This window comes from Delphinapterus leucas, chromosome 6 (assembly GCF_059928025.1).
Source record: "Delphinapterus leucas isolate spDelLeu-1000000601 "Yukka" chromosome 6, BTC_Dleu_Yukka2, whole genome shotgun sequence".
Taxonomy (NCBI): domain Eukaryota; kingdom Metazoa; phylum Chordata; class Mammalia; order Artiodactyla; family Monodontidae; genus Delphinapterus; species Delphinapterus leucas.
Window position 1 is genome coordinate 103,562,153 of NC_143134.1, and position 13,179 is coordinate 103,575,331.

The 13,179-nt window shown below is 40.2% G+C and overlaps 1 protein-coding gene across 8 annotated transcripts in view; it reads right to left on the reverse strand.

The window, feature by feature from the left end:
* The window catches only part of SUSD1 (sushi domain containing 1), a 130,567-nt gene that overhangs the window by 62,434 nt on the left and 54,954 nt on the right, over positions 1-13,179 (reverse strand). For all 8 annotated transcript variants that reach the window (XM_089913588.1, XM_022579035.3, XM_089913587.1 and 5 more), the window contains 2 exons: positions 8,872-8,981; positions 4,762-4,954 (listed from right to left, as the gene is read on the reverse strand). In XM_089913588.1, the coding sequence (XP_089769714.1) occupies positions 4,762-4,954; positions 8,872-8,981 (303 nt within the window). The remainder of the gene's footprint in view (positions 1-4,761; positions 4,955-8,871; positions 8,982-13,179) is intronic.

The following is a 13,179-nucleotide window of genomic DNA, read 5'->3' on the forward strand; positions in this document are numbered from 1 at the left end:
TAGAACCCTCTGTTTCTAAAGATGAGATCTGCCCAACCTCTGAAAAAGGAATGAAATCAGTTTAAAAAACAGGTTTTGATCTTGCAAATGGGACAAGATTAGGAGAGAATGGAATAAAGTGAAGGAAAGCACACCAAGGAGGAGAAGAAAATTTGAAATCATATTAGCCCAGTTAGAAATCTATGACAAGGAAAAGGAGCTATATCTAAACATAACTGCTCTAAAGAGATTAGAAAAGCAGAAATATTTACTAGGTCAGGGAAATGGCTGAAAATCATCAAAGAGAAGAATAAAGGGACTATTTTGGAGAACAAACTAAAATGACTCCCCTAAAAGGATACCCAGAGTCAGGTATTATTCTATCAAAAAGGATCCTCTTACAGTTTTAAATAGGGAACCCAGAGTAGGCATTAATGGAGAACTCTTTAATAACTGGAGTTGTGGTGCTATGTAGTTACAGAAAATGTGGACATATTTAAAAAGAGAAATACTAGAAGGATCAGTGCAGAATTCTTCAGGTATCATTAAATGAATTCCAAGATGGCATTGTTCTTACAGATGAAAGAGAGGGTATAGCCCAGGCTATAAGGAAGCCTGCCTGGGAAATGCAAGGATTTAGAATTTGAAAAGAAGGAACAGAAAAGCAGAGAAATGTTAAGGAGGATCCAGGGAGCATGACCCTTGATCAGGGCTGAGGTTATAGGCTAAACTGAATAAAAATAAATACCTCCTAACAAAAGGGAAGGTTGGCAGAATTTACCTGAACACTGGGTGAACCGTGGCACCATTCTTGCTCTATAGAGACCTCACTGGCAGAATCGAAAGTAATATGTTAGGAGAACAAAAATGTAAGTATGAAAACAAAAAGCAAATACAGAGAAGGAAAGTACTAAGACCGAGCAAAAGGTATTAGCCAGGCCTGGGGAGGAAGGAGGAACAGAAACAGCTGGCATGGAAGGTTGAAAGCTTACTACTCAGCTGGCCTGCCGGAGCAGTAGGAATACTTAGAAGGACCTGGAACACTGGAGGATTATCTCTCCCGATGCAGAAAAGGAAATGGTGGCAGGAAAGAATGCTTCAGTTCCCATCAAAGAAGCACAGGCAGTTCAAGTCTCAGAAGTTCAGTTCTAAGGAAAGGTGGGGCTTGGGTGAAAAACCACTAAAACTAGGGGACTTCCTAGACCTCATTAGACCAGTGAAAACACAGGTTCCAGAAACTCAACAGCAGCTCAAGGATCAGCTGAGGGTGATACTCCAGGGAAGACAAGGGAAACCTCCTAACCAGGAAGCAGGACTCAGAAGCAAGGCATTCAATAATAGGAAGGCACGCCACTCAGAATTAAAGCAATACTTAGGATCTTTCTGGGGATAGAGAAATTCTGAGAAAACAGCAGGAAAGTGGGAGTGTGAAGGAGGCAGGCATGCAAGACAATGCACTTCTTTTTTTTTTTTTTTTTTAGTTAAATATGAGCTTATTGAAGTACTTTTCTCCCCATTTGGTATGTTCCCTCCTTTTTTTTTGTTGTGGTATAATTAATTTACAATGTTGTGTTAGTTTCAGGTGTACGATTCAAGTATACAATTTTACATATATATCTATTCTTTTTCAGATTCTTTCCCTTATAGGTTATTACAAGATATTGAGTAGAGTTCCCTGTGCTATACAGCAGGCCCTTGTTGTTTACCTACCTTATATACAGTAGTGTGTATAGGTTAATCCCAAACTCCTAATTTATCTCTCCCCCTGCCCCCCAGCTATCCACCCCCCCGGCAACCATAAGTTTGTTTTCCATGTCTGTGAGTCCATTTCTGTTTAAGACAGTGCATTTCACTTGAAGAGCTTCCTACTATAAATATGGGATGCCCTGCTCACAAAGAAAGGAGGCTCTTTCACTGCACAGATCAAGATCTTCAGCAATGGTGGAGGGTAGGTAGAAAAAGGGCTCAAAGGAGACATGAAAATAAAAGGTTCTAAATACTCGGGATAGACACCAAGAAAGACCTGGAACCACCATTGGCAAAGTTCCAAATTTTTCAAAAAGCGTAGATTTCCTTCCCCCACAACAGATGGGAAGCCTGGTGTCAGACTGAATCCAATAACCTCAAAAGAAGAGATTTCCCAAATTAAGTTGAAATTCACAGGGGGTGGACTTCGGACAGCTGAGTAACCTATAGAGGCTGTCACATCACATGCTAGATTATACGCACTACTGATAATCTGGGGTCCACATTGCAAAGGAGGAGGTAACGACAGTCTCACTTTCTGAACTTGACACCATGGCCCCCGCGTTATACTCAAGCTAGAGACCTCATCTCCCACCACTTTCTCCAGCTCACTCTGCTCCAGCCATGCTGGCTCCCTTGATGTTCCCAGAACATGCCAAGAACATGCCTGTCATTTTGTGTCCCCCCTCACTTCCTTCAGACCTGTGCTTACATGTCTCTTTATAATAGAGGCCTTCCCTGACCATCAATTGACACTCCCTTGGCCAAGCTTTATTCTTCATCTTACCACTTAGCCCCACCTAACATATATTTCCTTACTTGTTTATCTGTCTCCTCTCCAACCTCCTGACTCCAACCCCATGACAGCTGAGTCTGTTTTATTGCTGCTACCTTGTCAGCTATCAGAACCTGCCTGACACACAGTAGATAAGAAATGAACACTTATTAAACAAATGCATTTACACATCCATGGTATTTGAAGTTTTTGCTCACGGTCCAAGGTTGAAAAAAGCAAGGTGGGTCCAGACCGACTTACGTACTAGGTTCTAGGAACAAAATTTTCCCTTTTTTCTTTTTAAGCACTAAATATTTAGTAAAAAGCAGTAGATGTACTGATTAAAAATGAGGGCCCTGGAGCCAGAATGCCTGTATTCAAATCCCAGGTGCACATCTCACTCAGTGTGTGATCTTGGGCAAGTTGCTTAACTTCTCTGTGCCTCATGATCCTTAATCTGTAAAATGGGAATAAAATAATGCCTTCCTCAAAAGGTTGGGTAGGTTTGGATTGACCGAAGGATAGCACTTTGAAAAATGCCTGGACATCCTCAGTGCTCAGTAAACAAAGCCAGTATCGTCATCATCATTATTAAGTACTAGGAACCGTTCTAAACATTTTACTTGCAGTACGTCACGTACGAATCACTCAGAAGGTAACTGAGGCCCAGGTGCAAGAAGAACGTATCTAAGCCATTGGCTTTTCTTTTTTAATTGAGATGAAATTCGCACAACATAAAATTAACCACTTTAAAGTATACAATTCAGTGATGTTTAGTACATTCACAGTGCTGTATAACTATCACATAACTTTGCTTTTCTAAGTTTTGTATCTCTGGGACTCATGTTGAGAAATGGGACAATGAAACTTGGAACAAGATTAATTCAACTTTGGAGGTACCTAAGAAGTAACATCTACTACAAAAAAAAAGATTTATAGGATGTAACAGTTAGAACACACTCGCTGTCTCAGGGAGGCCACTCTAATGGAGGCTTAGCAGAGAAGGCACTGGGGAGGAAAGAACCTGGGACTTGAGTGCCTTTACACGTTAATTTACAGGGAGAGGTGGGTGTTATTTTTAGACTTTAATTTCTCTGAGGATTTAATAATTGGAGGAAATGCATATTCAAATTGTGAGCATTATTCTGTAGCCAGAAATGTATGTGGGGGCTAGGTTTATGCTGTCAGGAGGTCTTCATCGTGCAACCTCTGCTGATACAAGGCACAATCTGAGATGAAAAATACAATAAAGAGTGAATTTTCAGCCTCCGGTGCTGCATGGCCCTCATTTGTGTCTACTGCATTTCAGAGCCTTCCAAGTACAAAGACCAACGTGCCCACTACTGACCCACAAAGATCAGTCGGTGAACAGGATAAAGGCCTCAGGAAGGTAGGAGCGAGACCTATCTTATTCTACTGTTTTCTTTCAATGGTTTCCCAGAAATTTGTCCATTAAACCCAACTGATGAGGGACTTCCCTGGTGGCACAGTGGTTAAGACGCCATGTTCCCAACGCAGGGGGCCCAGGTTCCATTCCTGGTCAGGGAGCTAGATCCCACATGCATGCAGCAACTAAGAGTTCGCATGCCACAACTAAGGAGCCCGTGAGCCACAACTAAGACCCAGCACAACCAAATAAATAAATAAATATTTTTTTAAAAAAAGCAACCCAACTGATGAAAGAACAAAAGAAATGGTAGAGACTTCTGCATCCCTCCCCACCAGGGAGGGCTGTGGAGTTGACAGAGCCGCCTCTATTTGGCTTCCTTGCAAGCAACAGAAGGAGCCTGACCTGCTTTAGGTCACTGTTCTCTGTGTCAGGTTAATGTGCTCGTACGGCGCTGTCAGGTGGCCTCCTTGTCCTACCCACGTCCAACACACTGCAGCTCACATTTCTGATCTCCTGGAAGTTAGTTCTAGTCGCCCATAATGACTACCCTTAGGGTTCAGCTGTCTTAAATTGGAAGTGAGAGATAGGAAGCCTTACAGTATTCTCAATCCATCACTCCTAGGAATTCCTGAGTAAAGCAGTCCACTCCTGGTCTGTACCATCTCTGAGCCTGAACCCAAGTGGGAAAGGGGAGAGGTGGTAAGATTCAGGGACACTGTGCCCCAGAAAACATTGGTAGTTTGTTAGAACTAGAACCCAGGTTTCTTGACTCTGAGACTATCACTCTTTATGCTGCCCCATGTTGTACAGTTCAATACACATATTTAACTTGTTGTCTTAAGATACCAAACAGAAAGACATCTACACCCACCTGCTGGTGCGGTTGTCATTGTTATTTGCACTGAGTGCTGCTCGGGAGATCCCAGGAGGGTGACATTCACTGTGTACTCAGTTGCTGGATACAGATCTAAACACACCACTGCAGTTTGTTCCCTCGTTGTGAAGTTAAATGATGTTGCGTGATAAAAATTATTCAGATACCACCTTTGACCTAGAACTTTAAACTGTCGTGAGATTAAAAGAAAGTGATGCATTAAATTCATTTGGCTTGCAGATGTCTAGACTATAAGCAAAATGGAAAGAAAGCAGGAAGGTTCCTTCTACTTGTCCTCACCCACACAGAATTATTTTTAATACAATAGCAGGCTAAACTGGACAAGAACTTTACAAAGCTACCCTACGTACCCTATTCAACCTCCCTCTCAACCAGCTATAAGACTAAGCTTAAAATGCATAACTACATCTCAGATGGACAAAGTGTCAGGCTATTCTAAAGTAATCCCTTGAGCCTTCCCAGGTGAAGGAGACTGTACTGGAGTTACTGGGCAAAATTCTTTTCATTGTTTTTCATTCATAAGGAATCCACAGACAAGCCTCATGGAACAGACTTTTTACACTGTATGAGGACTACCCCAAATTATGCATGCAAAGCAACTGAGTCATGGTACTTCACTGGAGCCTTCCTATTAGAGTTCTGGAAAACAGTTCTTGGTCCACAGAGTCATCACACACACTGGTAACCCAATAGTGATCTAACCACTGCCAACTCAAGATGTATGTATAATGTAGGGATTTATAAGAGAAAAAAACAAACAAACATGTGAAGGTCCCGTAAGCAATATGATCATCCCTTGATCAATCAATGCGTTTTAGCTGGATGTACATGTTTTTAGTGTTTCCTTTGATGCTTGTGTCATTGGCTATTCCACCCTCTACCCTTCCTCATCACTGTCATTCTTCCACAGACATCCAAGACCCTGGCTCATTTGGGAGATTCCTCTCTCCCCCAATTCCTAGCATTCTCTTGGGTAACATAAAGGTCCTTATAGGCAAGCCATCAAAACTTGGCCTCAGAGTTGCTTGGGTTCAGTGCTGTGAAGTTCCTCCACTCTGCTTCAGCTACCCACATCCACCGCCACATCCTTGACTGTCATCCTCTGAGCTGCTCCACCAAGATCTCACAATCTCTTGCTCTTCTGGACGACGCATTCCCACTCAGTCTGATCTCTCTCAGGAAATCCCCCAAGATTTCCCCACTCAAGATTTTCTACCACTATTTTAACACCCCCATCCTCATCTTCCCACCTATCTTGGATACCATTGTCTATCACTTCCACCATTCCCTTTGCCTGATACCCTCAACACCCTTGCCGCTTTGTTCTCAATTTCACCCATTCTTGAAAACTCAAAGCCCTGGGGCAATCCAGATGTTTGACTTCACCACTTCTGCATTCAGACTGCTGCCCTCTGCTGGAGAAAAACCTCACAACTATGGAGGCTGCATTTCTATACAAAGTCAGTGTCATCCTAAACTACATGTAGTTCAGTCTATAAACAAAAAATTACTTTCTAGTTAACAAACTTTGGATCACACTGTCTGTACGATTTTATAATATAGTCCTTTTACTTAACAACATATTAGAAAGTTTTTCTCTATCATTAATTCATTCTGTAAATAGACAGACTGCCTATTATTTACCAGCCAGAGTATACAGAGTTGGTTATACAATAGTAAATAAGATACAGGTCCTAACCTCAAGGAACTCACAGGTAAGTATCTAGGCAAATAAAATACCCAGGGATAAGTGTTATAATACATGAAGCTGGAGGAGTACATGAAGCTGGAGGATCAGGGAAGGTTTCCTCATCTTAATTGTGGACCGAAAGAGAAATTAGCATTAACCAGGTGAGTTGGGGATGTGAAAAGTAAGGGTAGGAAAAACAATTCAGAGCAGGGACAGCGTTTGGGGGAGGAGGTCAGTGAAGGCCTCCCACCAGGGAGATGACTGAGCTGAGCACTGAAGGACGAGCAGGAGTTATCCAGGTAAAGGAGGGAAGGGCTTTGCAGGTAGGAGAGTCACCTATGTGAAGACACAGTGCTAAAGGGAGCACAGGAGCCTTTTGGGGGGTACAGGGCCCAGAGCTTAGAGAGCAGATTAGCCCTAAAGAAATTGATTTAGGAGTCTTCAGCATGGAGATGGTCAAGAGAATGGGTAAGACAACCAAAGACGGGTATAGAATGACAAGAGAACAGGGAAGGCACAACCTTGGGGGTAATCAGATTTAACTTGTGAAAGAGACTGAGAAGGCTCAGACCAACAGGAGAAAAAGAGACCATTTCAATGGGAATATTGGTCCACAGCAACAGATGTTGTCCAGTGGGAAGCAGAAGGTATTTCATGTCTGCATAGTGTTCTATCCAATAAATGTATGATTATTTATTTAACCAAATCCCTCTTGATGGACACTTGTTTCCAATTTCCCCTATTATGAATAAAGCTTCGGACAACAGTTTAATCTTTCTGTATATGTTTGAATCATTAATTATAGTACACTTGTGGAAGTTTAAGGATCCTAACAAATAACTATTCCAGAAAAGTCATGCCAATTTAAGGGCCCACGGCTGGCTGTGTGTAGTAATACTTTCTCCAGGTTTACAGAAAAATCATGGTGTCTCATGATTTAAAAATTCTTTTCATGTGTGTATTCATGTGTGTTTTGGCAGTATCTATATTCTCTTTTGCAAACTGCCTTTGAATGTTCACTTCCTTCCAATGGATTTGTTAAGAGTGTTTCACATGTTACTTAAATTAACCTTTGTCTAACATATTAAAAAATAGCAATTTTTTTTCAATTGAACTCTTTAATCATTTTAGTGTAGGACATGAAGTGAGAATCATTTATCTTCTTAACCAAGTAGTTAACCAGTTGTCCCAGAACCATTTATTTCTGTACCCATTCGAAAAATCATCTTTGTTTTATATTAAGTTATTTGGGTACCTGAATATATTTCTAGGTCCAGTGTTCTTTCCAATATTAAAATTTGAATATTTCACTCACCTGCTTAAAATCCTCCAGTGCCTCCATATAGACATAAAAAATAAGATCCAAGCTTAAAAGTATGGGATACAGGGATGATCACTATTCAGATTTTTGCCTCATCTCCTCCTACTCCCCCTTGCTTTCTCTGTTCCCCAAGAAAGTCACATTCTCAATTATCCAATAAGCTACTCGACTTACCCACACTGCCCTTCTTCACCTCATCCAACATCTTTTATCTGGTTAATTCCTACTTACTGTTTATGACTCTGCAATGTTTTTGTTTCTTGTTAAAAAAATTGTACCTGGACATGGGGACTTCCCTGGTGGTCCAGTGGTTAAGACTCCGTGCTCCCAATGCAGGGGGCCCAGGTTTGATCCCTGGTCAGGGAACTAGATCCTGCATGCTGCAACTAAGACTCAGTGCAGCCAAATAAATATATATTTTTAAAAAATTGTACCCGGACATATATACACATACATACAGTCTCCTATTCCATTTATTTACTTTTTATCAAAGCTCTCATTACACCATATTGTAGTTGTCTGTTTACTTGTATGTTTATATTAGTTCGAATAGAACTTCCAGGTCCTAATACATGATATTCTTTTGGTAAATGGCTAATGAATTAATTCTAATTTAATACTTACTTAGTCTACTCTCTGTCAGATGATTTGCTAGGCACTAAAAATGATACAAAAATAATAAATTTCAGTTCCTGCCTGAATATACTTATAATTTTACTTGAGATTTGTGATGTTTATAAATTCAAGTTAAGTGAGGACCAAGAGCCCTGCAATAAGTTTCTTAAAAACCCACATCCGAGTGTGAATTTGATGACAAAATAAGCTGCAACTATAAATGAACCAAAATAAAATATAAGACATGTGAAATACCAGACAGAGAAAATGAGAGCAAATCACCCAATAGTGTCTTCCTTCAATTTAGTCCCTCACTTGCAGCCATCTCTAGAAACAAAAATCAAACAATCTAGAAGTTCATTCCATTAGTGTTTTTAAATACTCTGGATCCCCACTTGGAGAGCACCCAAAGTTTTAAGTGACACAATTCATTAACGAATAGCATAAGAGATCTTCTTACTTGGTACATTCGTTCTGATCCAACTTTCTTAGAATGCCTGTTCAATTTCAAACAAGCTTCATTAAGTACTGAAATATTGAAAATCCTGTCATCTTCTAAGAGATCATCACCTAAAAGATAAGAGAGAACACAGGGAAAGGTTACATCTTCTTAGCAAAACATACCATGGCCAAGGACAACTGAAACTCTGAGAGCCAACAGAGTGTTTAACAGCAGAAGCATCAAATCTGGCTTCAAGTCCTAGCTCTACAACTTCTTAATTGCATGACCTTAGCTAAGTCACCTAAGCCTTCTGAACCTCAGTTTCCTTATTTGTGGAATCAAGTAATCAGGTTTGCTTTTCTTATACTATAGGCTGTTGAATCAAATGAAATAATGCATATTTTAAAACTGTTGTAGGGCTTCCCTGGTGGCGCAGTGGTTGAGAGTCCGCCTGCCGATGCAGGGGACACGGGTTCATGCCCCAGTCCGGGAAGATCCCACGTGCTGCGGAGCGGCTGGGCCCGTGAGCCATGGCCGCTGAGCCTGCGCGTCCGGAACCTGTGCTCCGCAACGGGAGAGGCCACAGCAGTGAGAGGCCCGCGTACCGCAAAAAAACTTGTAAACTAACAAGGCTGTGAGATTTTTAGAGAGTTAATTCAATCACTTGGATGGTCCATAAGTAAAATGTCATGAAGGTAAGTATATCAATAGCCAGAAAGTCTGAGAATAAGGAAAAAGCTGAATAAAAGTCAAAGGTCAGGGATTAGAACTCTCAGAGCAGGTGTTTCCAACCTAGAAGATGACCAGAAAGTAGATGACCAGGCAAGATGTTTATTCTCACAGCAGACAGTATTTCAAGAGCTACTCAGATGAGGCAATGAAATAATCAGAGAGCTGATATATTTGCATTGCTATATAGAAAAAAAGTCATTTCATGCCTCCTGCAGCCTAATTCATTCCTTTGATGTTCTATTTCCTTAATACAGGAAATGAAAAAAAAAAGAAGAAGAAGAAGAAAAAATTTGTTACTAATGAATTAAAGAACCCACAGAGAGTCTAGTAGTACCATGGCTAATTTTCAAGGAAAAGCAAATTTCCTAACAAACAGGTCTGTGCATTTTCTACAAATGAGAAAAAGTTAAATGTCTACAGAGAGAAGCTTTTTATTACTATAAGGTAGTTATATTTCTCCCACGGGAGTCTTTGCTACCTAAGAAGTAATAATGATAACAATAAATTATTCTACTCAAAATTGGAACTGTCCACAGCATTTTAAATATCACTGACATAGGCAGCACCAGGCAATTAGCTGTGGGAGAAAATATTCTTGGTTAGCTGTAACTGGAAAATGTAAGATATGGTTATGAGAGAGAATTTGAAGACCTATCACAATGTGCTCTCCGTTATCTTCATAGCTTTCATTTTCAAGATTTCATAAGGACACCAGAAACAAAAATTTCCCCATGTACGCACATGATTTTGAGGTATACCAAATATATGTATGTGAGAAATACCACATATAGTATATGTCTGTACACAAACAGAGCATAAAGCAGAAGTATTGTCTGCAGAGTTCCCATCTCAATATGATTTTCCCACTTATAGCCATTATAGTCTGAAAACAAAAGCATCTGGCTCCCACTTCCCACCTCCAACCCTGACAGAAGTGACTGCAAATAGTGAAAATGGGTCAAAATTTGCATCTGGGTTGGAAAGAAGGATTGACTGCCATCCATAAGGCAGAAACATGAAGATATTTCTGCTTAGCACAATGTGGAAGAGACTAGGTAAAGAAAGATGCTGAGAGCTCTAAGCAACAGGCCTTCCAAGCAAAGGAGCAGGGTTCCAAAATCTCAAAGGAAGGAATAGGGGAGGACTGGTGCCCATAGACGTAGGGGCTGGAAGCAAGGATAGCCCACAGGACTGCTCCAGCTGGAGCCATTTAGCCTGCGGGTTCCCAATCCTAAATGCACATCAGCCTCACCCAGACATGGCAGATCTAAAGTAAAGCTTGGACATCTGTGGGGTTTTTGTTTTTTTGTTTTACTTCACCAGGCAATTCTGATAGGCACCCAGGGTTATATACTCTGCTATCACTATTTCTACTTCTAATAATAATAGCCTTTCCTTAGCACAGTGGAGATCAGTAACAGGGAAGGACTTCTAAGGGGAGGCCTAGGGACCTGGAGGTTCCACCTGACAGACAACCTGGGTTGGCAAAAGGAGAGACTTGGTTCCTTCCTGCCTCTGTAGGCTATAGCACCATAATGAAGCCAGGCAATGCTGAGCTGGCCCAAGAGCTACAGCTTCACCACTGAAGATAGCAAAGTGCTCAGAAATAAAACTTGGGGCAGTAGGTTTTCTCACAGCTGCTCTCCAAAGGATACTGGATCATCCAACCAGCAGTAAATCCTTCAAGATGAGATCTGAGATAAGCATACCAATATTATCCAATAAAAAGTAAGATCAAAGGGAATGCCATCCATTTTATTATGAGGGAAATATCAAACCTAAATAAAACTTTTATCTTCCAAGGATAAATAATATAGAAAGGGAGTGGGGAAGCCCATGAAATGATTTTACAAAGAAGAAGAGGGAGATCGCGCCTAGAAGGCAAAGAATGAACACTGTTGAAAAAAAATAGTGAGCAAAATAATGGTAAAATTCAGCAACATCTGTTCTGTACTTTCAGTAAAAAAATTTTAAAGATGATTCAAACAGATTAAGGATGAGATGTAAGAGAATGTGATAGCAGAGACGAAGCTGGTTGAGAGAGGCAGAAATAAAAAGGGAACTAGAAGAGACAAAAAGAAATGAAAGTGCAACAACAGAATTTAAAGTGCATCAGAAATGTCAATGCAGGGACTTCTCTGGTGGTGCAGTGGTTAAGAATCCGCCTGCCAATGCAGGGGACACAGGTTCAAGCCCTAGTCCGGGAAGATCCCACATGCCATGGAGCAACTAAGCCCGTGCGCCACAACTACTAAGCCTGTGCTCTAAAGACCGCGAGCCACAACTACTGAGCCCGCGTGCCACAACTACTGAAGCCCATGCACCTAGAGCCCATGCTCTGCAACAAGAGAAGCCACCGCAATGAGAAGCCCAGGCACCGCAACAAAGAGTAGCCCCCACTCGCCGCAACTAGAGAAAGCCTGCGTGAAGCAACGAAGATCCAACGCAGACAAAAAATTAATTAACTAATTAATTAATTAATCTTAAAAAAAGAAATGTCAATGCATATATGCATAAATGCATATAGAGAACAAACTTGCTACATACTCACAGAAGGCAAAGGAAAAAGGCACGGATATAAAAAAAGAGAAAATAGAAGACCAATGCAGACAGACAAGGAATTCCACATAGGAGTATTTGAAGAGCAAAAACAAACAAACAAAAACAATAATCAGAGATTTAATGAAAGAAAATATTCCTAATGTGTAGATAGATTGAAATTTGAAGATCCAAAACCTCACAGGGTACTAGGAAAACTTTGTGAAAAACATTAACATGTATATAACCCATGACTGAAATTTCATGAAAGAAAGGACTCCTGTCTCATTCACTATTGAATTCCCGATGCCTAGAACAATGTCAAACACATAGTAAGTGGTCAATAAACATTTACCATGTGCATGAGTAAATGATTAAAGTCTTGAACTTTGCACATAAAGAAAGCTTCTATGATATCCAGGCTGAAAAATCAGATTGTCTACATAGGATTTTTTTTTTTAATCACACCTTCAAATTCCTCTTTCAAAACTTTAAATTCCCAAAGCCAATGTGAAATGCCACCAGAATTCTGACAACAAAGGTTTTGGCCCAAGAATTTTATCTTCAATCAAGTTCCTATTCACTTGTGAAGACAACAAAAGGATATTCTCAGATAATCCTGGGCTCAGAAAGTATCCCATTCCTCAGTAAGAAGATAGAAATCACTGTGCAGAGAGAGAAATAAAAATACAGAGAAAGACAAAGATACTTTGGTGTGAAAGAACTGGTAGTAAACACTGAAACTATTAAAACATATACCTATTTAAATAATTGTTATGAATATTGCTATAAATTAATATAAAACTGAATCCTTTAAAGATGTAGTACATGTTAAAAATAATTAAAAATAAGAAGCTGGCAATAAAATGCTGTATTAAACCAATAACATAAAGGAAGCAAAAGGGGAAGGAGTAAAAGGAAGTAAAGAATGCTAACTTCCTTATCTTACTGGGGGAGAAGTTAACATTATTTCAGTCAACACAGGCAATAAGAGAAATACACATTCAAATAGGATTTTCTTATTTTTGTTTTTTAATGTGTAATGCAGAATAAAAG